Consider the following 27318-nt stretch of genomic DNA (forward strand, 5'->3'; position numbering starts at 1 on the left):
CTCAGGAAAAATACAAGTAAACTTGAGGAGACAATAATTGATTCACATTGGAGCCAATGATAAAATAAAATCATCATCCTCTACATAATGAAGGTTCCTAACTCAAGAGCTACATAATTATGTTACACTGCCATCAAATTATTTTTAACTGTACATATTTCCAGCTCTCCGCGAGCTGCGAAAAGCATTCATAGTTTGCCTTTCTCAATCCACTGAAGAACTGGTTCCACCACTTTCGTCGTCTTCACTAAAACTTGATGGCATCTCTGTTGCAGACCTAAAGATACAAATATGTTGCAGCATTAGGCAAAAAGAGTGAAGATGAAATAGCAGCAGCGGTGTGAGATTTCGAGATTCCAGTTAAGAAAAAGGCAAGCGAATACGTCGATCAAAGAACGGTAGACTAAAGTTGGTTTATATCTTTGATGCCAAATGTCCAAATATAACAAGCAAAAGCACCAATATTAACTCCAAAAAATTAATATATTGATCAAATCTAACCTTATGGCTTGATAGTTCTGTGGTGTTGTATCAACCACCAATGTTGCTTTTGGGGGTTGATGATGTGGAAATTCTTCCCTTAATCTTTTTATACCCTACAAATAAGAACATACACAGAGAAAAATAAGTCAGTAACTATCACCTATTTACTGTATGCATATTAGCACAGATACAGGCATGTAAATTACAATAGGATCATTCTTGATGGGGGCCATCATTTGACGTTCATTCAACATCCTCCGTTTGGCATATATTTTATCATCCTGCATGAAACATCGTGAATGCACTAAACATCATTACCAGAGAAAGGATTGGAAAAAACTAAATTTGCAAGAAGAAAGAAAGTACAGTAATGCCTATAAGAGGAAGAAAAAAAAAACCTTAATAACTTCTCTGCGGAACCCTTTGTCTACAGAACAGTGGTAACCATTTCTTCTTGCGGTCAAGTCAGAATTCTCATTTTCAGTATTTTCTCCAAAAGCAACCCTTGCACTCACATGATTATATTTTCGAGACCAAGACTCTGCTCGTTTATCTCTCATTTTGCCATCAAAAGTTTGCATATTTGGATATCTTGGAACTGTATCCATTGTTGTAACTTCAAAACCAGGTCTTCGCCTCGAACCATACTCATCTCTACTCCCAAAGCCTGGTCTATCTCCGACAGTACCTTCTGTAAATTCCACTGAAGAGTTACTCCTAGGATAATAGGAACCACTGTTGGAGAAAGATGTCTTTCTGGACTTTCGGTAAATGTGGCTATCAGGAATATCAGAGCCACTCCTTGTTTTGACATTCATACCATCAATGTCAGAGTTCAACGAAGCCATTCTGGATGTGTATTCAGATCCCTGTATGGATTTTGATGAGAAGAAAATCAAGATCATATCAGATGCACTATCCACTGAAAAGTTAGTGTAAGAAATAAATAAAAATGGAAACATTACAAGGATTAGGTGTGAGCTCTATGCAAATAGAAATTCATTAATCAGTTATATGACTTTTCTGCTTAGCCAGAACACAGAGGAAGATAGCCAATTACTATGGATGTTAATGAGATAAACAATGAAAGAGTAACAGCTAATTTTTTTAGTTGGATTCAAAGCGTGCAACATGAAATATTGAGTTCGGATAAAAATGATGTTTCAGTCAACCTGGTTTACCCTCAGATCTACTTAATGGGTAAATTATAACAATAAAACTTTAAGATGGAGACCGGAGATATCTTCTTTGAAAATACATAAAATACTAGCGGGTCATGCATGCACGATTACACGCTGGTATACTCCTTTTTGCCTTCATGCTTCTAGCAGTGGTAAAAATAATGCATTATTCGGAGCTCTTACAATATTAGTGGAGACACGTGTAGTGTACAATTACTTGACCAATAAGCTGTAGTACACATCCTTGAGTGACATTCATGTGGCATAAGAAAGAGATGAAAAACTAAATTTAATTATAAAAAACCTATCTCACCTTGCAAAACTTGGAATTCTGGCAAACATTCATGAGATCTGGTACTCCACAGGCATCTTCTCCAGTGTGGTAATTTCCTGATAGAAGGCAAAGTGAAATAATGAGCAACTTAATCTGTGAATCTCAAATGCAATTCAGTTTTTCAAAAAAATCTAAAAAAAAAGAGACACGGTTGAAAATATACATATGGGCTCAAGCTAGAAAGCCATAATTGTCCAAATGCAGTTTGTAACAACTAAAAAGAACCATAAGCCTAAACTCATTGAGACTGAGGGTGCAATTGAGCAAGAAATTATAAAAATTATAAGCATGAGTCACGAAATTCACAAATGACCCCAAGATACTTTTGAAATGGATAATACAAAATATCACTATTTTAACTCACCATCAAGCGGCTCCTGCATTGAGGATTCAAATGCACCAGGAGGAAGTGGATCAAATTCAACACCAAGAGGAGGACCATCCTCTCGATAATTATTTCCCAGCTGCCTCTTGACCGCAGTTATAGCAGGATTTTCCAGTCGTCCCTTCACTTTTAAGTAACCTGATGGGCCAGACCTGGTTTTTACACCCTTTATATCAGACGGAAATTTTGGTATTAGGTACCTAGAAGTAGCAGCGTCAGAGGGATCCCTGTTTTGGTAATTAGGAGGGACATTCCGCAATGAACTGCTACTTCCTGAAGAATCACCGTTTGTACGATTGTAGTTTCCAGCATGATGACTCTCATGCTCATACGTAAGGTCTGCAGCAGAGAATTCTTTTGAATTCAATCTTCCACTTTCCACTTCCCTAGTATCAAGATTCTTACCATCCCCCTGTTTTGTGCTACCACATGAATCTTGCCTATGCCCACTGCCCCGGTCTTGAATAACTCCGCTTGACCGATCTTGTTTTAAAGAAGCATGGTTTTCTCCATTGATTAATTTCTTATCCTTTAACCTTCTGTGGCAAAACCATCCCGAAACTTGCTTCTCCGTCAAACCTATGGACTCCGCAAGTTGTATTTTCATTGACTCTGAAGGATACTTATGCTCTGTTAAAACAAAACAACACTTAATTAACAACAATGTAAAGGAAATCTTAACAAATAAACGGCAGGATGGGATATATCAGGTATTAAGAGAACCAACTTACCATTGTAAAAGTTTTCTAATGCTTGAACCTGAGCTTGTGTCTTCACGATCCTTTTCTTGTTCTTCTCTAAAAGAGATTTATCATCTTCATGCTGCATCTCACATGATTCTGAAAAAGATTAAGAGTCAAAAGCAAATATAGTAAGTATAGAGTACTAAAGGATTATCAGCAGCAAACATGCATTCAACAATCCCGTATCCATTCGCAACTTTTTACTGTGCATGTACGAGAAAAAGATAGGTAGAAGAAGAATTCATTATGCCACTTCATTTAAATATCAATTGTGGGAATATTTAGATTTTCAATCGCTTGCTTTTTTTTGGATCTAATCCACACTTCCACAGTCACTTCAACAAGGAAGATGCATGCTTCGTATTTCATAATTCACACAAAGGAAAACATAGTACCACGTAAATCTCAGTGTTGTTAAAAACGCACTCGGGGCACGGGTCGCCAGGGTCGAGTCCGGCTTCGCCCCAACATGGGTGAGCCGAGCGAGATACGTGGGGCGCAGTGGGGGCGCGCCTGGGGCGGTGGGGGCGTTTGGGTCAACGAAGGGGGCGTGAATCCGTTTTTGTGTAAAGAGGGAGGAAGCTTAAACTTTTTTTATTTTTTTAGTATTTTAATATGGAGTCCTTCTTTTGATAAAACCTAGGCACCCACCGCCTCTTTTGCCTCTAATTATGGATGTCAATGCAGCCCGCAATCCGTTGGCTAACCCGAATAATCCGGGTTAGGGTTGAAAATTTCTAACCCGATAAAATTACAACCCGATTAACCCGCAACCCTTAGGGTCAGACCCGAAAACCCGATAAAATGTCTATTGTTCTATTTATTTGACTCCTAATTGGACACTTTCATTGATTATTTTTATAATATAAATAACTAAAAAATAACATTCAATTTTATATTAAATATATAAATTGTATATTAATTTTTTATTAATATAATAATAAATAAATAAATTAGAAACTTCTAATTCATTAATAAATATTTAAATTTACAAAACATGCTTTAAAATATTTAAATTTATGTTTTATTTTACACAAATCTCAAATATTAGTATTTCATCATGTTTGTATTTGAGTTTAAGTATATATCTCAAATTTATCATAATTAAATATTTATATTTTATAAATATAACTAATTTTGGTCATTATTTATTGGATTGATCGCATGTTAATTTTATCGGTAGCGATCCGATTAACCCACTAGGCCAGCCCGAAACCCGAGTGTTTAGGGTTATGGTTGAATTTTTATAACCCGGAAAAATCTCAACCCGATTAGTCCGTACCCGATTGACCCGCAACCCGAGTAGGGTCGGCCCGAAACTCGGTGGGCCGGCCCGATTGACATCCCTACGGCTCTAATCATTTCAACTTTTTACTTTTCCTCTTTTTTATACTATTAATTTATTATTATTGCCAACTTTTCATGTTTTCCCAGAATAACTTAATTATAAAATTCATTAATAAAATATCAAAACAAGTAAATAGACTATAGTTCCTTCAATAATTATTTTCTACCCAATGTCAGATTGAATTTTAAATATTTTTTCTTTCTGTTATGTAAGTATAAGTATTTATATATTAGTGACTTATATTTAATCATTATTATTACTAATATATAAATAATAAATAATTTTGCGCCTCGATTAGTGGGTCCCTCGCCCCGCGACCCTAACAACACTGGTACCAACATATATATAGATCTTATACATACATGAAAGCACAATCATTATCACCATCTATAAAAGATTGTGTTTCGTTAATCTCAGCTTTTTACATCATATATGCATAGATAGAAAGCATTTATGTGCCTGAAAGGAGCAATAAGGTAACCACGCATTTTTTTTGTCAAGATTAAATAAGCATAGGATGACGACAATTATTTGTACCCGCTTTTGCGTCCAACTAAAATGATTTTCTATTGTACATGTTTAAATTTCAATGCCCGTGGACAAATGAATCCTAAAATGTGGGTATCTTCTTCTATCTTCAGGCTCGTGATATCTCTTCAACATATATGAAGAAAAGTGTTACTCTTAACATATATGGAAATTGGTAGTGAAGGGATATACAGAGCAGTAGGCTATTAATATTTAAACCAACAAGAATATTAGCACAACTTTTGTCTCATCCAGTTGGATAGTGGAGAGCACATTGTGAAGAAGGCACATAATATGCTTTCTTTTTTAACATAACTTCCATGCATCGATCGCCATCAAATTCATCAACTATTTAGTTCATCTTTAACAAATTTGAATCATCTTAACAATTAGCAGCTTCAACCAGGAAACCCAACAATACAATGATGGAATAGCAAAGTTCACACTAAAAGGCATACACAAACATGAACACATAATAATCAAAACTGGAAAACAAATTCCACGCCCTCTCACAGCTACAAACTACATTGCACGCCAAAAACTCACAAATCATACTCCACAAACAAAAATCTATAACAGAATTAAAAAAAATAACCAAAACGCCAAATCCAACTAAATCAATTTTCCAGAAACAGCACGAGTAGACAATCACGAGCTGCTAGGTCAATTAAACTAAAAAAAAAAACTCAAGCCATACCTTCTTCTCTCATGATTCCCGGCGCGCAACTATTCCTCAATTTCCCCTTTCCAATTAGGTTTAAAGTTGGCACCCCCTTTCTCCGTGTCGAACCATCAAATTTCCATCCCCCACACAACTTGGCGGAGAATTCAAGGAATTGCAGGCAGAGAAAGAAAGCGAATCTCGACGGATTACATGAGAGATGTCAAGGCATGTATATCCGTAAAGAGAGAGAAAAGTGGTGGAGAGAGAATGAGAATGAGATGGATGGAGATGAACAAATTTTTATTTTCTGGCTTTTTTATTGTTTGATTAATTGTTGCAATCCTTCATTTATTAATTTTGATTATTTGTTTCATGAATAAATTTCATCGGTCTCAATAAACTGGTAAAACCATAACTTTTCTCCCTTGATTATTACTGTATTAAAACAAAATAGCCTGTTCAACTTTTTAATTGCAGCCTATTGCTGCTTATTCCAGAAAATCTTCATAAAAATTAGTGTGACAATGGAAATCTTCAAAGTATTGGTAGTAATTTTGATTTTCTTTCTGCACACTTTTAGGTTTGTGTTACATAGATTTATTAAAGTGAGGTCAGTTATTGAAGTCTCCTTTTCCTCTATTCAACCAACCTTGCATTCTGCAAATAGAGGTATCAATATTGCTCAAAAAATATGAACATACGATGAAGTTTTCATAAAAAGTGAGATAATATAATTTATTTTGTTAACAAATATGAATATATCTAATTTTTAAAGTTCCCCGTCTTATTGATGTCGTATACGAAATCCTTTATGTTAATATACTACACAACTTTAATTTTTGACAAACAATTCACCAAATTTTACTTATTCCGAAATTGAAAAAGATGTGTTCTGAAAAAAGAAAAGGATAGTAAGAGATAATCACTTAAATCATAAAGTTGTTTGATTGAAGATATCGTCACGCCAAATTAGGATTATGATGGTTAATAGTAATAAAGAACAATGTCATTTTCTTACGCAAAACATTAAAATAATTTATTTCATTTATTATATTTGATGATTAATTAATTAAATAGTAGTAGTATTTTGGGCAGATTACAAAGTTATTTGTTTATCACGATCTGTTCATAAAATGATAAAATCATCTCATATTGATATATGAATTTCGATATTTGTTTGATTTTAATTAGACAAGAAAAAAATTAGAGTTATGAAAACAAATACCATTAATACATTACAATTTTATAGTACTTCATTCGTCCCATACTAAGAGTCACATTTTGTCATTTCGACCCGTCTCATAATACGAGTCACATTTCACTTTTTACCATAAATAGTAAAGATGTTTCACATTCTACTAAACCACTTCACTTACATTTAATTATAAAATCAATATAAAAAGTGAGCATCACATTCCACTAATTTTTCTAACTCACTATTCTTTACTTTTTTTAAACACATGCCCACAACAAGAGTGAGTCTTATTGTAGGCTAGAGGGAATATTCTGATTCTTAATCAATTTTGATCATTATTTTTTTCAATTTTAAAATTTTTATATATTGCATCCATCTATTATTAGTTGTCGCTAGTTGATTCGATTCGAATTTTAAGAAATGTAATAAAAAAAATAAGTGAAAAAATAATAAAATGTGAATCTACGATAATATACTACTGATGTGAATCAAATTGTACATTTTTATTCCCCTAACTTTACATGATTTATATAGTTTGATGTTTGCAAAAGTGTGTTTTATGGTGTAGAAAGAGGAGTAAATGGTGAAACAAAGAAGGAAGCTCGGAGGGTGAAAAGCTGTGCAGAAAGCTCTCAAAAGTGGCCACCCGGCCGGGTTAATTTCATGCCCAATAATTCACCCGGCCGGGTGATTTTCGCGAGGTATGGAAAGTCCAGGAGGGTTTGATTTCAAGTCACCCGGCCGGGTGAATTTTATGCCCATTAATCTACCCGGCCGGGTGGATAAAGTATAACTGCAATATTGCAGTTAAAGGAGGGATGAGAGAGAGAGAGTGATTGGACGTGGAGAAAGAAAAAAGGTTGGAGAGAGAGAGTGATGGGATGGGGGGTGGCAGAATTAATTAGAGTAGAGAGAGAGAGTTGGGTGGACGAATTCAGGGAGGAAAAGGAGAGAGAAAAGGGAGAAAGAGAGGAGGAAGAAGGAGAGGAAGAAATTCCGTCCAACATTCCGACGATCCGTCTCCATATCCCAATTTCACTCAACGAGAGCAAGCTTCCTACGGTTTTTATTGCATATTTCACCATGTTTCTAGGCTAAGCTCTCTATGTTACTCCAAGTTGTAATCTAGGCTTTGTATGGATGTTTTTACACCAATGAACTCATATGTTTGTGTCCAACAATGTGCTTAATATTATTCACTATGTTTTTGGCTAATAATGTAGTGTTGTTATTTCCTATGCTATTGTCTCTTTAACATAGTTTAGGAATGTTTGATTGTTGGATTGCTATCGAATTAGAATTGTTCAGAGGATAATTTGATAGTGGATTAAGTAGGTGATCATAGTAGATGTTTATTTCTCCCGCGCTTCCGCAGGAGTGTATAGACATTGAAAATTAGTTCATGGAACAAGTGTTCAGCTGACTGTGAACTATACGTCGCAAACATGTTCAGTGCACGCGATTAGGTTGATTTTTAATCCCTTCTTATGTTTCATTGTTAAAGGTGTAAAACAATACAAGTCTAGTGAGTAACTTGGAGTGACATCTTTTTCCTATTTGAAAAGTCTTCCTTAGTTTGTAAATTTAGTTTTTTTTTAATCTTGTCAATTCTTGTTAAATAACCTACGCCTCCCTGTGGTTCGACACCCTAAGTATTACAACTACAACTGTATTCTTGCAGTTAAGTTGTAGTTTTAGAGTTATTATTTTAAACTTGAGTGTTAAATTTCCTTTGACTTAAAAGCTCTAAAATTACACATCAAGTTTTGGCGCCGTTGCCGGGGAGGCAACTGGTTATTTAATTTAGGATTCTTGTTATTTTTTTATTTTTGTATAGTTTTCTAACATTTTATTTCTTTGTTTCAGAGTTGTAGTTAGACGACTAAGTCGAGCCAACGACTTTAAACAAAGGCGCTAGTTGGGAGGCAACCCAATGAGTTTTTAGTTTTTTTCTTTTTCTCTTAATAAATCGAGGGTTTTGTTCGCTCAATTCTTTCCTTCGATGTATTTTTATGAATTGAGTATTTTGTTTTCTTTTTGTTGTTTTTTTTTTTTCTTTTTGTAGGAGCAACGTGGAGATAGGATTCACATTCGAGCTTATGAGGAAGCACGCCTACAAAGGAAAATACACCCACCCACCCACCCAAATGCACTTTGGATATCACGCCAAGTTTGGGGGAGTCTTCTTTCCCTTTTCTTTATATGTCCTTCTTTGCATACATTGAGGACAATGTAGCATTCAAGTGTGGGGGGGTTGTGAATGATTTTTATGCATTATGCATGTTTTTTGGGTGTATTGCATGCTAAAGTGTTGTGAATCACGTAATTGACGGGTGTATGCTTTATCTTCGGCTTTCTAGTTGGGAAATCTTATTTGATCTTACTTGATCTTTGAAGCCTAGGATGGATGGAATTTGTGCATGAATCTATTTGAAAAAGCATGTCATGATTACAATCGATTTCTTGAGTTGAGGAGAGTTTGAAAATTGCATGTCTTGTGGAAATTATCTTGGATTGATTTGCTTTATCGAGTGAAGTGCTTGCATTCGTTTGTGTTAATGGTTTGGGAGGATAAGGCACTAGGATGAACTCTATGGCCAAATGATCACATGCCTAGTCCATCGAATGATCCCCTAGAAGCCACCTTGAGCTTAATTCCCTATTCTTTGTGTAAACACTTAGCCAAACACTTAGTCACGTAAATAAGCCTAATTTTAGCCTCATCAATTGACCTTGCTACTATTTGGGTGCTAAATACAAGTTGAGCTTTGTGTTTTGAGTTGTGAGTGTGGGATGGTGAATTGTAAAGAGTAGACATTTCTAGACTTGATAGAATGTGAAAAGAATGAAGCTCTTAGAGGAAAAAAAAAGAAAAAGACGACCTCCAAATTCGCAAAAGTCGAGGTCTTTACAAAAACAGAAAGAAAAACAAAAAAGAAAAAAAAGAAAAAAAAAGAGAATAAATTTGATGAAATAAAGATAGAGCTTCTATAGTTGTTTGTTGTAATCTTGCCTAGAATAGATCTCAAGTTTGGGGGAGTAAAAGTTTGGTTGTAAAATCTTGTTTGATCTTTGGAAGGATGTTGTAGGAGGGAAGAATTTGGCACTCAAATGTGTAGCCTTTGAGTTCACTATCCATACTTATCCTACCTCGTCCCTAGCCCCATTACAACCTTGAAATAAGACCTTGGACCTTATTGTTGATGCTTGTGGATGTTTTGTAAATAACTTGGTAGAGTTAATGAAGTTTGATTTGAAATCCGCGAGTCTATGTGGTAAGTAATGCTTGACGAGTCAATGATGACGGTTTGAGTTGTATGATCACATGTTTGGACTTACTTTGAAATGCACCATGACTTGAAGTTCTAGGTTGATAAGTGATGGTTCATGAGAGTGAGAAATCTTGAATGGAATTGTTGGGGGTTTAGTTTTTGTCATTCATGTCTCTATGTGATTCACTCTTATGAAAACTTTTGTGAGCTGAGCTTTAAAGTTTTGTGTTTATTGTGATCTTGCTCGAGGACGAGCAAGCAAATAAGTTTGGGGGTATTTGATGTGAATCAAATTGTACATTTTTATTCCCCTAACTTTACATGATTTATATAGTTTGATGTTTGCAAAAGTGTGTTTTATGGTGTAGAAAGAGGAGTAAATGGTGAAACAAAGAAGGAAGCTCGGAGGGTGAAAAGCTGTGCAGAAAGCTCTCAAAAGTGGCCACCCGGCCGGGTTAATTTCATGCCCAATAATTCACCCGGCCGGGTGATTTTCGCGAGGTATGGAAAGTCCAGGAGGGTTTGATTTCAAGTCACCCGGCCGGGTGAATTTTATGCCCATTAATCTACCCGGCCGGGTGGATAAAGTATAACTGCAATATTGCAGTTAAAGGAGGGATGAGAGAGAGAGAGTGATTGGACGTGGAGAAAGAAAAAAGGTTGGAGAGAGAGAGTGATGGGATGGGGGGTGGCAGAATTAATTAGAGTAGAGAGAGAGAGTTGGGTGGACGAATTCAGGGAGGAAAAGGAGAGAGAAAAGGGAGAAAGAGAGGAGGAAGAAGGAGAGGAAGAAATTCCGTCCAACATTCCGACGATCCGTCTCCATATCCCAATTTCACTCAACGAGAGCAAGCTTCCTACGGTTTTTATTGCATATTTCACCATGTTTCTAGGCTAAGCTCTCTATGTTACTCCAAGTTGTAATCTAGGCTTTGTATGGATGTTTTTACACCAATGAACTCATATGTTTGTGTCCAACAATGTGCTTAATATTATTCACTATGTTTTTGGCTAATAATGTAGTGTTGTTATTTCCTATGCTATTGTCTCTTTAACATAGTTTAGGAATGTTTGATTGTTGGATTGCTATCGAATTAGAATTGTTCAGAGGATAATTTGATAGTGGATTAAGTAGGTGATCATAGTAGATGTTTATTTCTCCCGCGCTTCCGCAGGAGTGTATAGACATTGAAAATTAGTTCATGGAACAAGTGTTCAGCTGACTGTGAACTATACGTCGCAAACATGTTCAGTGCACGCGATTAGGTTGATTTTTAATCCCTTCTTATGTTTCATTGTTAAAGGTGTAAAACAATACAAGTCTAGTGAGTAACTTGGAGTGACATCTTTTTCCTATTTGAAAAGTCTTCCTTAGTTTGTAAATTTAGTTTTTTTTTTAATCTTGTCAATTCTTGTTAAATAACCTACGCCTCCCTGTGGTTCGACACCCTAAGTATTACAACTACAACTGTATTCTTGCAGTTAAGTTGTAGTTTTAGAGTTATTATTTTAAACTTGAGTGTTAAATTTCCTTTGACTTAAAAGCTCTAAAATTACACATCAACTACTGAAATGCATTACTAGAATATGTATATGTTATAGAAAAATAGTCAAAAATGCAAATATGATAAGTAATAATATCCGAATGAAAATGAAATTTGTAATAAGTAATAACTGACTAGGTATTTAATATATTTTTGAATTAATTTATACAATTATACTATTAATAATCAATATTTATTATTAATGTTATATAAATAAAATTTAATTTTAAAATTAGAATAATTTGATTACGTGTATTATTTATTATTGTTACAATTATTGCTATGCAATTTTAATTAATAGTAACTTATTAAAATAATTATAATGTAATTATTTAAATTATGAATCTGAATAATAAAATATTACTATTATTATTATGATGCAGGAGTATAACTCATTAGGAAAGTTGTAATGTAGTTTTAAATTTATGGATTATATTCAATTATGGAATAATAATGATAAATTTATTTTAACTATAAAGAATAAACTTATAATAGTAATCTTATTTATTACTATTAGATTATGACATTAATTAATAGTACTAAATTAGTAAAAAATATCTTAACATAATTATTAAAAATGGACTCATAATGATTTCGTAATATTACCATTGATTACAAAATTTGATTAATATTGATTATTTTATAAATAAAAAATATTATTTTAATTAATACGACAATTATATAATTTGGTTATTATGTCAACCAGTTATTTGAATTAGTTTGATTAGCATAAATTTGAAATCAATATATTTTCAAAGAGTAGGATTATTGTAATTTAAGCTGTATTTGTATTACAATATTGGGGCATTTATGCACAACTAAAAGAATAGAAGGACCAGTTTATAATTTTCTAGTTTTGTTTTTCATTTTCCCACTCTTATTTGAATAGCGAGAATTGAGGAAAATAACACACTTGTAAATCTAGCTAAGAGAGAAAGGGTTTTTCATCTGATTGCTTGAATTCTTCCAGTATTGAATAAAGTATGTGGTTGGTTTTCCTCTTGATCCATTCTTCTTAGTTTCACTCATTTCTATCTATTGTGCGATTTCAATTTGTTAGTTGATTCGGTTGAGTTGGTTGAATCCAAGATTCGATCGTGTTGAGCTATCAATTACAAATCGGCACCGTCTGTGGGAAGCATCATGTACACCATGGTGTGTACAATACCTGATATTAGCCATGCTATAAGTGTTGCAAGCAGGTACATGGCAGATCCTGGTTTAGAACAATGGCATGCTTTGAAATGGATAACGAGATATCTAAATGGCACTCAAGATTATGGAATTCTGTTTGATGGAAATGAGAAAGAGGTGGAGCAGCCTCTGGTGGGGTTTTGTGACTCTGACTTTGCAGCAAACATTGATACAAGGAAATTACAATCTAGATATGTGTTTTGTTTATATGGTGATGCAGTGAGATAGAAGTCAAGCCTCCAGTCAGTAGTGGCACTCTCAACAACCGAAGTTGAGTATATATCCTTAACTGAGGCAGTGAAAGAAAGCCTATGGCTGAAAGGAATATGCTCTGATTTTGGGGTTAGTCAAGATGCAGTGGTTGTGTTATGTGACTCAAATAGTGCTATATGTCTGTCAAAGCATCAAACATTTCACGAAAGAAGCAAGCATGTGGATGTTAAACTACATTTTATAAGAGATGAAGTGGTTAGAGGTTTTGTGAAAGTTGAAAAGGTTGCAACAGATGAGAATGCATCTGATATGCTCACCAAAGTCTTGCCCGGATCAAAACTGAAATACTGCATGGAGTTAGTGAATCTAATTCAGCTGTGATGAAAGAAAGAAAATGAGAATGGTCTGAGACTTGTCCAGATATGTCCCAAAGGTGGAGATTTGTTACAATATTGGGGCATTTCTGCACAACTAAAAGAATAGAAGGACTGGTTTGTAATTTTCTAGTTTTGTTTTTCATTTTCCCACTCTTATTTGAATAGCGAGAATTGAGGAAAAGAACACACTTGTAAATCGAGTTAAGAGAGAAAGGGTTTTTCATCTGATTGCTTGAATTATTCCAGTATTGAATAAAGTCTGTGATTGGTTTTCCTCTTGATCCATTCTTCTTAGTTTAACTAATTTCAATCTATTGTGTGATTTAGATTTGTTAGTTGATTCGGTTGAGTTGGTTGAATTCAAGATTCGATCGTGTTGAGCTATCAATTACAATCGTCAAAGCAGTCGTGGTCTGACGCAGTTTTAGAATAATTAATCATGCTTATCCTTAGTTATGATCAGACCTGTTTGTTTGGCAGAATAATAATTTTAGTAATTGCTAATGGTAATCATAATCATGCAACAATGATTTTCGGAATGACTATTGTACTCTCTATATTGACAAAATAAACTGTTAGAATTTCAAATTTGAATTGATTTATTAAATGTAATTCATTAACACGCAGACAATAGTTCCTCTGGTTATAAGATACAAAATTCAACTATGATTTTCGGAATGACTATTGTACTCTCTATATTGACAAAATAAACTGTTAGAATTTCAAATTTGAATTGATTTATTAAATGTAATTCATTAACACGCAGACAATAGTTCCTCTGGTTATAAGATACAAAATTCAACTATGATTTTCGGAATGACTATTGTACTCTCTATATTGACAAAATAAACTGTTAGAATTTCAAATTTGAATTGATTTATTTGAATAGTGATAATAAGATACAAAAGAAATTAAAATTCATAGTTCTGAAATACGGAGTAATTAATACTCCAATTTTCATGAAACAAAAAATTGCTCAACTAAATTAATAATTAAAATAATAATAATAATCTACAACCTTAAGTATGATTCAAATTTTTACAAAAATTATATCATTAATCTGCTTAAATAAGTTAGTACTGTGGATAATACTTATAATAATACTAGTAATATATTAGAAAAAAGTAGTACTACTATATGAGAAAAGTTAGGAAATAAAAATGAAAAGTTGACTACTTTTCACTTTACATTATTTCCACAAAGATATCCTTAATTAATGTAAATTGATTTTGATTAATCATGCTTTACGTCAATAATTCCCAAAATTTAAATTCAAACTCTTTAATTGTGAGAGAAGTTTGTTTTATGTCCCATTTATGATGGAAGAGTAAAAATCATAGTAAATCTATTTTTTCGCAAAGATTGAAGTTTTTAATTAGAGTCATTGGACTAATTACACGTTGTGTTTAAGTAACGATAATTAGAGCATCCGCAGCGATTGAAGGACGACGCCCGTCCGTGCCAGCGGCACGGCACCCGCTGTCCGCCGCTGGCACGGCGCTGCTTGATGCATCGAGCACGTCCGTGCCAGCGAGCAGCTGACGTGTCCTCCTCTGATTGGTCAACGACAATATCATTGACAATTTTTTTTTAAAAAAATAAATCGGATTTTAATTAAAAAATCCGATTAAAAATAAAAAAAATATTTTCCCACTTCCCAAAAAATTATATCCGTTTTCTCTTCACTTTTAATTTATTTTTCAATTTTGTTCCCCAAAAATTCACATTTTCATCTATAAATACCTTCACTTCCACATAAAAAATTTCACACCACACTACACAATTCTCATCTAAATTCTCTCATTTTCATTCTTACAATTCTCAATCTTTCTTTCACTCTTACAACAAAAAAATGTCCGACTCCGGCGATCACCCCTCCGACTCCCGCGGTTGAAACCACGAATGGTTCGGCTCGCAACCATTTCCTAGTACAGAAACGGAATTTTCGGCCCCTACTCAAACCCAAAGTTCGCAAGCTCCGGGTGGCTATCGACCTTACCCGGTGGACGACCAAGATGCCCCCGAGGGGCAATACGGGTTGGCACCCGAACCACCCGTATCTAGAGCAGGAGGGAGCGGCGGCTCTCAAACTCCTCCTGTTCCTACTCGTGGTGTCCGCACCTCGTACACTCCGGGGGAGATGGATCAATTATTCAAAGCATTTTTGTCTATCTCCGAAGATCGGGATATTGGCACGAACCAATCCGGGGACCATTTTTTGAGGCGCATCTGTCGCCGGTACGATCAAAACCGGCCGGCTGGAACAATCGAGCGCAACAAGAGTATGGTGCGCAATGCCATATACAGAGCCAATGAAGAAATCCAAAAGTTCCAGGGGTATTACCTCCACGAAGAGCGGTAGGCGGCGAGCGACAGAAGCGAGATTGACATCATCAGTGCCGCGTTGGAGACCTACCAATCCCAACACTACAAACCGTTCAAGTACCTCAATGTTTGGCAGGAGGTGCGTGTGCATCCGAAGTATAGGGGAGACGTATCATCCTCCTCTAGCTCCTGCGGAAAACGGTCGAGGTCGGTATCCCTATCCGACGCCGGCTCCGATGAGGTGTCCACCCAGCTCGCCATAGCTAACTTGGGTAGCCCTGACGCCGACCGCAAGGAAGGAAGAAGTCGACGGCCAACCGCCGTCGCGCCGCGACTCCATCCGCCTCCAATCCCGCTCCCTTTGTGCCACCTCAACCCTTGACCAACTCGTTGGGGGGTTTTGGCCCAACTCAATTTGACCGATAGGTCAACTATGACCCCCAAGCAACTTCGATCGCATGTGGCAATGATACGGGGTCTCCAAAGAACATTGAGGGTAGATCCGAATGAATAGCACGGGGTATTTTTAACCTTTAATTATGTAATTTTTATTTTTTAGGATTTTAATCATGTAATTTTTATTTTTTAGGAGTTTAATTATGTAATTTTTAATTTTTGGAATTTTAATTATCTAATTATGTAATTTTTAGAATTTTAATTATGTAATTTTTTTATAATTTGTAATAGTATTCTGGGTAATTTTAATGCATTTTAATATTATGAAAATGTTTTTATTTAAATTGAATAATAGAATAGTAAGACTTGTCAATTGTTATTGCGGAAGAGCACGGATGTGGGTGTTGTGCTCTTGGCCTAAGGACATGGAGTAAAAGTGGGTCCGGGCTCACCTCCGTGCGTTGGCAAGAGTATGGACGGAGATGCTCTTAGAAGTCCACTCTCTCTCTCTTCTGCCATAAACGTCTGCTGCGGAGAACTGTTGATCATCAAATCAAAAATCCATTGGATTCGATTCTTCTACTCTCCCTCAAAAGTTGACCTCCAAGTCGCAATACTCGTCAACCGACAGCTGGATGATGCTCCTCCTTGTGCTGCATTTCCTCTCCACTGCTTAAGTCTCCACAGATTTTGAGAATTTTGACTTTACTTGCTGATTTGGGGCTCTCTGCAATTGCATTACGTGCAACTCGTGCTGTTCCGACTGCTGCATGCGTCGCAGTTGATTGGAGGCCATTGGGTAAAGTGTGGGTGGTGAAATGGGTAAAGGATTTAGGGTTTTTATGGAGGCGCGGGAGTGAATCCGTTTTTTTGACACCACGAAACGGCGCTAGGATGAGCAGCGCTGGTGGTGGCCCCGTGGAGAGAGACATCGAGCAGGTATGTTTAATACTAGTAGTATAAAATATATATGCCAGTTTGTCTCATGTATATTTGTCTGTTTATGTTTATTTATTTAGTATTGCGTTTCAATGTGTTTTTCTGTTTGAGTTTGTTTTTTAGTATTGCGTTTCAATGTGAGAGGGTGTGTGCGTTTCTTCAGCGTTGGGTGCGTAACTGCGTATATGTGTAAATTGTGTGTGTATGTGTATTTTTTCAGCATTATATGTGTGTGTGTAAATCTGGCTGTGTGTTTATTATTTGAGTATTGTGTGTGTGTGAATACATGCTGACTTGAAGTCCTGAGATCATCTGTTGTTCAAAATTGATCGTTACAATTATGCAGTTTATCTACTGACATCCGAATTTTTCCGAGAGCTCTCTTTTTCATTTATGGACATAGTTTCCTTAGGTATTTTATTGTTCACTTCAGAGAGGTCTTCTGGTTCGGTCGATGCACAAAATGCATGCTGGCCAGTAATATACTATGAGAATGTGATTTTGTTGCTTTTGAAAGGATTAACACATGATTTGTTAGTATGTTTTGACTGGTGAATTTGGTCTAGCTAATATCACTCTGAGAATGTGATTTTGTAGGAGCACGTTTATATTCCTTACTATGGGCCAACCCTTCTGTCATGCCCATAAAGCCTAAGACAGACACTTCATAGCTTCAGATGGATGGAAATAACTATGTTTTTTGCATTCTTTTTGAGTTTCAGAGGAGTGAACTATTTGTTTGATTTGCTCTTGCCTGTCATGGTTTACTGCAGAGCGTAAATGTTCTTATACAAGTCTAGTTGTCACAGACGTTTCAATTGTAAATGTGGTCTCTTTTGATATAATTTGGGGTTTGGGTATTGGAGTCGTTTCAGTGGATATGTCTTTTCATGCAATTGTTTAGCAATAAGTATTTAATATGTTTCCTCTCATATTTTTATGTATAATACTTATATTTCTGGAGAGACTGCTTCTATGGCTGTCATAATATAGGCTCCAATTTACGTTCACAACAGGCAATTACTGCTCTAAAGAAAGGCTCACAGTTACTCAAGTATGGAAGAAGAGGAAAGCCCAAGTTTTGTCCATTCCGCCTTGCAAATGTAAGACCTTGTAAACCCCAGATTAATTTTCTTTTCCTCCGTCTGTGGCTCTTCTTTATAGTTGGTTTTTGTTATGTGCTAGGTCACTGCTAGCTAGTATAGAGTCTGAACGTATTTAATACGCTAATCCTCGAACAAGTTGGTGTCTTTTTGCTCCAAAATTGTAACAAGAAAACTGATAGATGTCGACAATGTTTTTGTCATGGAATTCTCTTATGATATTTTATTAAGTACTCTACTACATTTATTGCAATTCATGTGACTGATGAATCATGTCATAATTGCATTTCTTGATAAAATCAAGCAATTATGTAGATTACAGAGTAATTGGTTGAGGTTCTCATCCTCCCATTTGAAATCATGTGAACACCTGAAACATCTATTAATTGGAGGCACTTGATTTCAGGATGAGTCTGTTCTGATATGGTTCTCGGGCAAAGAAGAGAAACACCTTAAACTTAGTGATGTATCCAGGATTATCTCTGGTCAGCGGACTGTAAGTTTCTTACTCAGAAATAAGTAATCCATGTGAATTGATACATGTAACTCTGTTTGTTTTTTCTTGCAGCCAATTTTCCAAAGGTACCCACGACCTGAGAAGGAATATCAGTCTTTTTCTTTGATATATAATGACAGATCACTTGATGTGGTGAGATCCTTTTCAAGTGTTCAAATTCGTCAAGAAAAATTATTTAGGCCCTTGCTACTCTGAGCTTCTTCACATTGATGCTATATCCTTTGCAATGGACAGATTTGCAAGGATAAGGAAGAAGCAGAAGTGTGGTTTAGTGGCCTTAAGGCATTGATTTCCCGCTATCATCATCGTAAATGGAGAATAGAATCAAGGAGTGATGGTATTTCCTCTGGAGCTACTAGTCCTAGAATATACACAAGAAGAAGTTCTCCACAACATTCTCCATTTGGAGGCAGTGATAGCTTGCAGAAGGTAAGTATCTTTGCTTATGGAGCTTCTTTCCTAGTTTTAGTTGTACGGATTAGGAATAGCTGTAATTTATTTTTTCTCTCAATAAGGTTATTTTTTACCTATGCAGGATGGAAGCCAACTTTACCTCCATACTCCTTATGACAGTCCTCCAAAAACTCATGTGGATAAGGCATTTCCAGATGCTGTATATGCTGTGCCTCCAAAGAGTTTTTTCCCTTTTGAGTCTGCCAATGGTTCTACCCATTTGATTTCCTCTGGTGATTCAGATTGTGTGAATGGTCTCATGAAAGGTATGGGAGCGGATGCCTTCAGAGTAAGCCTTTCCAGTGCAGTAAGTTCATCAAGTCAAGGTTCTGGTCATGATGAAAATGATGCTCTGGGAGATGTTTTCATTTGGGGCGAGGGGACAGGTGATGGCATTATAGGTGGTGGACCACACAGAGTTGGAAGTAGTTCTGGTGTACATATGGATTCATTGCTTCCCAAGGTATTGGAATCTGCTGTTGTATTAGATGTGCAGATCATAGCTTGCGGTGCACAACATGCTACTCTAGTAAACAAGCGTGGAGAAATCTTCTCTTGGGGTGAGGAATTGAGAGGCAGGCTTGGTCATGGTATAGATTCTGATGTTCTGCATCCAAAGCTGATGAATACCCTCATGAACACTAAAATCGAGCTTCTCGCGTGTAGTGATTATCATTCTTGTGCAGTCACACTTTCTGGGGACTTGTACACATGGGGTGATGGCCATTTTGGTGCTTTAGGGCATGGAAATGAAGTGAGTCATTGGATACCAAAAATAGTAAATGGACCACTGGAGGGGATTCATGTATCTGCAATTTCTTGTGGACCTTGGCATACTGCTCTCGTGACATCTGCTGGCCAATTGTTCACTTTTGGTGATGGAACATTTGGGGTTCTTGGTCATGGAGATAGGGAAAGTATTTCGAGGCCCAGAGAAGTGGAATCACTAACGGGTTTCCGTACCATGCGAGTGGCATGTGGTGTTTGGCACACTGCTGCAGTTGTTGATGTTGTGGATGGAAGCTCAAGTTCCAGTAATTGTTCTTCAGGCAAACTTCTTACATGGGGGGACGGCGACAAAGGTCGACTTGGACATGGTGCCAAGGAGTCAAAACTTGTCCCAACCTGTGTCGCTGCTCTTGCTGAGCCAATTTTTTGCCAGGTTACTTGTGGACACAGCATGACGGTAGCTCTTACTACCTCCGGTCATGTGTATACTATGGGTAGTCCAATTTATGGGCAGCTAGGGAACCCACTAGCTGTTGGGAAGCTCCCTTCTCGTGTTGAAGGGAAACTAGCCACTAGTTTTGTGGAGGAGATAGCTTGTGGTGCTTACCATGTGGTTGTTTTGACTTCAACAAATGAAGTGTATACCTGGGGAAACGGAGCAAATGGTAGATTAGGTCATGGAGATGCAGTTGACAGAAATTCTCCAACTTTAGTTGAAGCTTTAAAGGATAAGCAAGTGAAGAGTATTGCTTGTGGTACTAATTTTACTGCAGCTATATGCCTCCATAAGGGAGTTTCAGGGGCTGAACACTCCATGTGTTCTGGCTGTCGTCAACCATTTAATTTCAAAAGAAAACGTCACAATTGTTACAACTGTGGACTTGTATTTTGCCATTCATGCAGCAGCAAGAAGTCACAAAGGGCTTCTATGGCACCAAATCCAAACAAACCATACCGTGTTTGTGATAATTGCTTCAATAAATTGAAGAGGCCTTTTGAAGTTGACACACCATCTCAGTCATCTGTGAGTAGACGAAAAAGTATGAATCAGGGGATAAGTGATCCTATGGTCAAAGATGAAAAGTTGGATATAAGATCCCGCCCCCCTCTGGCTAGGTTCTCTTCTATAGAATCCTCAAAACAAGGGGAGATTCACACCACAAAGAGGAATAAGAAACTTGATTTCTATAGCAATCGTGTATCACCAATCCCAAGTAGAAGTTCTCAATGGGGGTCGACCAACTCCTATAACTCTTTTGATCCAGTCTCTGGATATTCAAAAAAATTAACTTCAGCTTCAGTTCCTGGATCGCGAATTGTTTCTCGAGCAACATCACCAATATCAAGAAGGGGCAGTCCCCCTCGTGCTTCTACACCGACTCCTACTTTGGCAGGACTTACATCACCTAAGGTGGCTCTGAACGATGCTACACTGACAAATGGTAGCCTTAGCCAGGAAATTGTAAAATTGAAAGCCCAGGTGCGTTAATTAATCCATTTCATCTTAAATTTATTCACAGAACAATTTTCTTGGTGCACTGTCCAGTCATTTTGATCTCATGTTGAAAGGGAGTGTCCCTGGTGTATTTGCTGCATATTTTCTGGTGTTATCCTTAGTTTATTACAAGTCATGTGTCAGAAGTCTTCTAGTTCAGTTCACCCTTTTCGAGTTTGAGTAGGTTTAGGAGTCTTCAGTTAATTAGGTGTTTTAATCCAAGTTGGAGTATGTCAGTAGAGGCTTAGAAACTGGGCTTTGTTTCCTACTTTTTAATTTTCAAAAATTATACTACTAGTTTTTTGTTCAGCTTAATTGTTGTAACCCTTTTTGGAGGTGTGGCTGCCTCTTCGCAGGAGATTTATCTTTCTGTTATTTCCATATGTATCCTATATTTATGTTCTTGTGCTTTGTTTATCTTCCTGTTCGTTCCAACTAAGTTTCCAGCCTTCCACAGCCTTTACTCCTAACATATGTTGATGTTAACACCACAGCAAATTAATAGCTAGAGATATTTCTAAAAATATAAAAAAAATTACATAGGAAATGTGCTTTATTCTATCTGTTTGCTCTGAACGAGAATTATGCATTAGATTCACCTCTGCTGATTTTAGCTGGAGTTATTGCCATCAGTTTCGTATTTTCTTGTACCAGAGAAGACAAAACAGATAGTAGTCATCAATTGCTTGTAATATAACATCATCGGCATCTTTACTACAAGCTGAATATTGACATTAATTTTCTGGTGACATGGTGTGATTTCTTTTATAGTTCCTCATTCGATTATCTCCTGCAATGAGTTGTCTCTTTGTTCATTTTTAAAGCCTTTTAAAGCTTATGGTGAGTTTTCAAGAAAATGGTTTTATGCGTACTTTATATTTTCCCTCAATCTCTCTGATTTACTACTGCATTTTATTCATATTCAGAGGGAAAATATGCCTTTGCAGTTTTTGGAGCATTATTATAACTGTAAAAGGACTTGATAGATTTATCTGGTACACAATAAGGCTCAGAGTGTTTGAATTCTTCAATTTAATGTAGTTTTAACTGGAAATGATTTTTTATTATCCCATGAGCATGAGATTATGAGATTGCATTGCAATTAACGTATGAGTGTTTCAACAGGTAGAAAATCTCAACCGCAAGGCTCAACTTCAGGAAGTGAAGCTGGAAACATCCACTAAACAGCTCAAGGATGCAATAGCAATTGCAGGGGAAGAGACTGCTAAATGCAAAGCTGCAAAAGAAGTGATTAGGTCGCTTACAGCGCAAGTAAGGAATCTCTGACAATCCAATTTATGAATGGTAACCTGTGTGTGCTTGCTTCTATGTAATTTCTGGAACAAGTATAATTCTTTGTGTCCTAAACAATGTCAGGTAGTTTATATAGGGGACTATGTCACCTCAGATGAATATCTATCATTTTGAGGGGCAGATTTAATTCCCCCAAATAAACTTTAATAACCCTATGGCTAGAGGAGAGAAAGAACTCTGCAACTCAAGTATATAGTGATCTTTCATTGTTAATCACCATATGAGTTTTCTGATGTGTTGAGTTTCCAGATCTTTACATGTGAATTTTTAGTTAAACTGATTTATAGGTAATTAGTATGGAGCTCTTGGTCAATGTTTAATAACTGCTATTTGTAATTCCTCTCGACTTTTGCTACACCAATAAAGACATCTCTTTCCAACGTAACTCTCCATTTATCCATGTAAATCATTTCTTGTTTGGTTTCTTCGGATGAAATGAATTTAACTGGTGCATCCTGCAAAACTTTGCTTGTCAATCTAGACTAGTGTAGTTAATCAAATCATTGTATGGGTGCATGATGCCTTGCCGTGCCCCACTCTTGGGGTTAAAGCTACAATTTAAATCATTATTATGCAATATTCAAGTTCTAGTTTGGATGGCCAGATGCTTTTTTTAAAAGTATTTATTTATTTTTATTATTTTATGTTAGCTAAAGGAAATGGCTGAAAGGCTTCCTGTTAGTTCTGCAAGGAACGTCCAGTGTTCGCCTTTCACTCTTGGTATACCCTCGACAGATGAAGCTTCCAATGTCACTGTTGATATGCTGAATGGTCGATTAGATGGCCTGGAAGTGCAACCATATGAATCAAGTAACCTGTTGCCTTCTAACAGGTCCAGCATAGCAAGCCATCACAGTTTCAATTACGACAAACAAGGTCAAACTGAAGCAGTCATGAGAACTGGAATTAGAATAAAAGAAAGCGATTCCCATGATGAAAATGAGTTGGTTGAGCAAGACGAGCCTGGTGTTTATATAACTTTTACCTCCCTACCTGGCGGGCTAAAAGATCTGAGGCGTGTTCGTTTCAGGTATAATTCATGTTGCTTTAGCGGTTAGCCTAGCCCTTCTTTTAGTGGATTTTATAACTTGCACTACTGTTTTCAAAATGGATGTGCTTGTCTGAGTATTCCCAAACTCAAGCCATGGTTTGCAGTAACACCTGAGTTTTTTTTTTTTTGAGAGGTTAAGACCAATGAGTAACATAATACCGGTGGTTGCATGTATTTTCTAAATCATCTTTAGCATTTGAATCTTCATTTGCCGGCTTGAGTTACTACTTCTGTGCACAATGTGCCTGATAAAGTTTCATTTGAGTTTTTCATCTGTTTGGGGTAATTGCACATAAACGCACTGATTTTCACCAACATTTGTTTTTCACGTGAATTAAAAGTTTTGCCTCCAAATATGTGAATTTTGAGGTGGACACGTAAGATGTCTACATGACTTGCATGGCCGACGATGTAGTTGTTGTATACACCACTTCAACTACTAAGTTGTGTTGGCATTACTTTGCCACTTTAGCTTACCACAAATGGCATTACTTCGTTGTAAATTGACACCCGTGTGAAAAATCAAGCAATTGAAAAGTTCGTGTATTTGGAGGCTGGAAATTCAGTTCATGTGCAAAAATAAAATGGGGTGATATTTCATGTAGTTGCATTTGCCACAATTAGTTATGTTGGCAAGGAAAACATTGATGTTGAGGCTTGAGAAAGTACTTAATATATCTTGTATATGGTTGAATGCAGCCGAAAGCGATTCACTGAGAAGCAAGCAGCAGAATGGTGGACAGAAAATCAGGCAAGAGTATACGAGCGTTACAACTTTCGAATGCTCGATAAATCAAGTGCTGGTGCAGGGAACAGGACTCAGCTCACTGACATCCAATACACATGATTCTTTTATTTTTCTCCTACTTACTAAGATGTACTCTCCTGTCTCACTAAATAGTGCACACTTTTTTGCATTTGGATACATTCACATATCCTTTATGTCACGGCCTAATATGCATTACTATCTATGTAGGATGATGAGAAATATTTGATTAAGTCATAGGAAATATATGATTGGGCTGTTCAGTTGCCATGTTTACTTTTTTACTAAACACCGTATTTGAGTTTATCTCTTGTTTGGTTGCCATTCTTCTCAAAAGCTCGGACCTTGGCAATATATCTTTGCTCATCTTCATAATGCAAGATTACATTCATCTCATTGTTAACCATCTCATCTTTACCCCAATGACTAATTAATCATAGAAAATGCATTTTAGATTATTTCTTACTCTATCTTACTATTGTCATATCTAATGAACCAAATGATTTTGCTTTGTATGTCGAGGTACGCATAAATAACGATTGCAAATAAAGTTGATACAACATTTTATATTTTTCTTTGTGCAGGTAAGTAATGCATTAAGATGAAGAGAATTGCATTAAGGAACACATAACACCAAATACAAAGGCATAATAGTTGGAAATGAAGGTGCGATTTTTACAGTATGAGATGATATAAGAAAAGTGAAATCAAACCCTTGAAGGGATCAAAGGAGTGGTGTTCTGTAAATACGCAGCTGCCGCGGCGACACCACTTCCGAGCTTCACTGGATACCCGACGTCCTTGAGCACCATCTCCACCCCACCAAGACACCCCAGCAATTGCAACTGAACCAACAAATCAATCAAATCTCAGTTTAGAGTTTGTTTAGTCTATAAAAAAGCTCTTCAAACATACCTCATTAAGGTTGCCAAGATGCCCTATTCTGAAAACTTTGCCAGCCACCTTGTTGAGCCCCAACCCCAAGCTCAAGTTGTAGCGCTTCCACGCCCTCCGCACGATCTCCGAGCTGTCGATGTACGCCGGAACCACCACCGCCGTCACTGTGTCGCTGTGCCACTCCTCCTTCTGCGTACAGTTCTTCAGCCCCCACGCCTCCACCGCCAGCCTGTCCACATCATCACCGCCAACAAAATAAAATGGTCGATACCAATTAATGTCTGAGGCCAAATGTTTCAGAGTATCACACAATTCAATTTTTGAAACTACTAGTAAAATGAGATAATTGTAACGCACTATTGTCCTTTAATATATTTCCTCCGACGCACCTAGTGGCGGTGGCGAGGCGGTTGTGCCGGATAATGACATTGTCAAGGCCTTCCTCAAACAAGAGATCAAGAGCTGCCCTCAATCCATAGAGCAGCTGAATCGAAGGCGTGTAAGGCCAATACGTCCCCAACTTGTAGAACTTCAAGTAGTCCTTCCAATCAAAGAACACTCTCACCGATTTCGCACTCTTCGACGCCTCGATCGCCCTGGGGCTCGCGCAGACGATCCCGATCCCTGTTGGGAGCGAGAGCGCCTTCTGTGACCCAGTGAGCGCCACATCTACGCCCCAGTCGTCCATGCGGAAGTCCAAGGCGCAGATGGAAGACACCCCGTCCACCAGGAGGAGGGCGGGGTGCTGGTAGTGGTCGAGGATTTTCCTGACGGTGGCGAGGTTGTTGGTGACGCCGGTGGCGGTCTCGTTGTGGACGATGCAGATGGCCTTGATGGTGTGGGCCTTGTCGTCCGCGAGCTTGGCGGCCAGGACGTCTAGATTGGCGCCCTGGCCCCACTCACTCTCCACCACGTCCACGTTGAAGTTGAGGCGCTGCTGCTGGTCGATCCACAGGAGGCTGAACTGCCCGATCAGGAACGACACGATCCGGTCGCCTGGGGAGAGCGTGTTGGTCAGCGCGCTCTCCCATGCACCCGTGCCTGTTCCATTTTACAACACGAGTTATATATAATGTAACAATAAAGATACTAAAAAGAAAAAAAAGTGATTGAAGTAGTATAATTATACTAGTAGAGAAATAGATACACATGTAAACTTATAAAATTTTTCTGATCAATCAAAAATAGAAAACATGATGAAAAGAGTAACTAGTTAGTTAGGTAGTATATGACATGAAGGTAACCTGTAGTGGGAAAGAGAAAAGGAGTTCCAGAGGTGGTGTTGAAGATCTTCTTAACATCCTGAAGCAAGGTTTTGGTGAGAGCTGGGACGGCTGGAGACCTGTAGTCCTCGTTGTTTCTGCTCATCGCCCGGATCACCTGATCGGGGATATTAACAGGCCCTGGAACAAACAGGTGGTTCCTTCCCGGTCCATTCACATAATCCATCTTCTTCACACTCCCTACTAGATCTTATCAAACCTTCACTTTATGTGATATAATACAACTACAAGATAAATTAAGCCGAAAAATCATGAATTTTGGTAAAATTCTAGTATGTCCCATAACCATTCAAATTCGTGTTTTATTACTATTAATAATATACATACACATAAGACGTGAATAATTTTTTCTACTCTACTATGTTGTTCGTCGTCTTTTTGACTTGAGCGTTTTATAAACCTCATGGATGCATGTGAAACATAAAAGGAAAATGCAGCAGCAAGTTTACCTGTGTGGAAGTGGGAAATCTGCAGAGAATGAGGGAATAGGAAGAGAAAGAGAGAACCCGAAATGAAAGGATGAAAAGGGAAGAGAGTTTTATAAGAGGCGGGAGACCAATCACGGCTAATTTGGTGGGTCCCACAATGG

The 27318-nt window shown here is 37.1% G+C and overlaps 3 protein-coding genes across 9 annotated transcripts; 1 reads left to right on the forward strand and 2 right to left on the reverse strand.

Annotated features, from left to right (window-relative positions):
- Positions 1–11: 11 nt before the first annotated feature.
- Positions 12–5987, reverse strand: LOC121752389. The gene is made up of 8 exons (XM_042147432.1): positions 5700–5987; positions 3115–3222; positions 2363–3013; positions 1978–2054; positions 882–1352; positions 690–764; positions 502–596; positions 12–277 (listed from the first exon to the last, which is right to left on the reverse strand). Exons 1-8 carry the CDS (start codon positions 5710–5712, stop codon positions 205–207), a joined length of 1563 nt encoding a protein of 520 aa, XP_042003366.1. The 5' UTR covers positions 5713–5987; the 3' UTR covers positions 12–204.
- A 10170-nt stretch (positions 5988–16157) lies between these two features.
- On the forward strand, positions 16158–24838 carry LOC121751568 (PH, RCC1 and FYVE domains-containing protein 1-like). 3 transcript variants are annotated; one of them, XM_042146323.1, is made up of 9 exons: positions 16158–17121; positions 18138–18224; positions 18631–18720; positions 18793–18873; positions 18976–19170; positions 19277–21403; positions 22544–22690; positions 23383–23762; positions 24483–24838. In XM_042146323.1, exons 1-9 carry the CDS (start codon positions 17077–17079, stop codon positions 24628–24630), a joined length of 3300 nt encoding a protein of 1099 aa, XP_042002257.1. In that variant the 5' UTR covers positions 16158–17076; the 3' UTR covers positions 24631–24838. The 3 variants fall into 3 exon arrangements, with proteins under 3 accessions (XP_042002257.1, XP_042002259.1, XP_042002258.1); XM_042146325.1 differs by lacking the exon at positions 24483–24838 and having other exon boundaries at positions 23415–23620; XM_042146324.1 differs by lacking the exon at positions 16158–17121 and having other exon boundaries at positions 18631–18709.
- Positions 24839–25145: 307 nt separating this feature from the next.
- Positions 25146–27318, reverse strand: LOC121751569 (serine--glyoxylate aminotransferase-like). Of its 5 annotated transcripts, none has more exons than XM_042146326.1 (5): positions 27179–27318; positions 26691–26909; positions 25836–26487; positions 25465–25675; positions 25146–25394 (listed from the first exon to the last, which is right to left on the reverse strand). In XM_042146326.1, the coding sequence occupies exons 2-5, from the start codon at positions 26893–26895 to the stop codon at positions 25257–25259; spliced, it is 1206 nt and encodes a 401-aa protein (XP_042002260.1). In that variant the 5' UTR covers positions 26896–26909; positions 27179–27318; the 3' UTR covers positions 25146–25256. The 5 variants fall into 5 exon arrangements, with proteins under 5 accessions (XP_042002260.1, XP_042002264.1, XP_042002261.1 ...); XM_042146330.1 differs by having other exon boundaries at positions 26691–26912; positions 27179–27273; XM_042146327.1 differs by having other exon boundaries at positions 26691–26953; positions 27179–27243.

The sequence above is a fragment of the Salvia splendens genome, chromosome 10, assembly GCF_004379255.2.
Source record: "Salvia splendens isolate huo1 chromosome 10, SspV2, whole genome shotgun sequence".
In the NCBI taxonomy this organism is placed as follows: Eukaryota; Viridiplantae; Streptophyta; class Magnoliopsida; order Lamiales; family Lamiaceae; genus Salvia; species Salvia splendens.

Excerpts from the sequence above, each read along its gene's own strand:
- LOC121751569 (XM_042146326.1), bottom strand. The coding sequence starts at position 26,895 with ATGGATTATGTGAATGGACCGGGAAGGAACCACCTGTTTGTTCCAGGG. Across the intron at positions 26,488-26,690 it reads TTTTCTCTTTCCCACTACAG|GCACGGGTGCATGGGAGAGC; the intron begins GTTACCTTCATG and ends AAAATGGAACAG. Across the intron at positions 25,395-25,464 it reads ATCTTGGCAACCTTAATGAG|TTGCAATTGCTGGGGTGTCT; the intron begins GTATGTTTGAAG and ends TTGTTGGTTCAG.
- LOC121751568 (XM_042146323.1), top strand. The coding sequence starts at position 17,077 with ATGAGCAGCGCTGGTGGTGGCCCCGTGGAGAGAGACATCGAGCAG. Across the intron at positions 18,225-18,630 it reads GTCCATTCCGCCTTGCAAAT|GATGAGTCTGTTCTGATATG; the intron begins GTAAGACCTTGT and ends ACTTGATTTCAG. Across the intron at positions 18,721-18,792 it reads TTATCTCTGGTCAGCGGACT|CCAATTTTCCAAAGGTACCC; the intron begins GTAAGTTTCTTA and ends TTTTTCTTGCAG.
- LOC121752389 (XM_042147432.1), bottom strand. Across the intron at positions 1,353-1,977 it reads AGAATTCCAAGTTTTGCAAG|GGATCTGAATACACATCCAG; the intron begins GTGAGATAGGTT and ends AAATCCATACAG. Across the intron at positions 278-501 it reads CAGAACTATCAAGCCATAAG|GTCTGCAACAGAGATGCCAT; the intron begins GTTAGATTTGAT and ends TTGTATCTTTAG.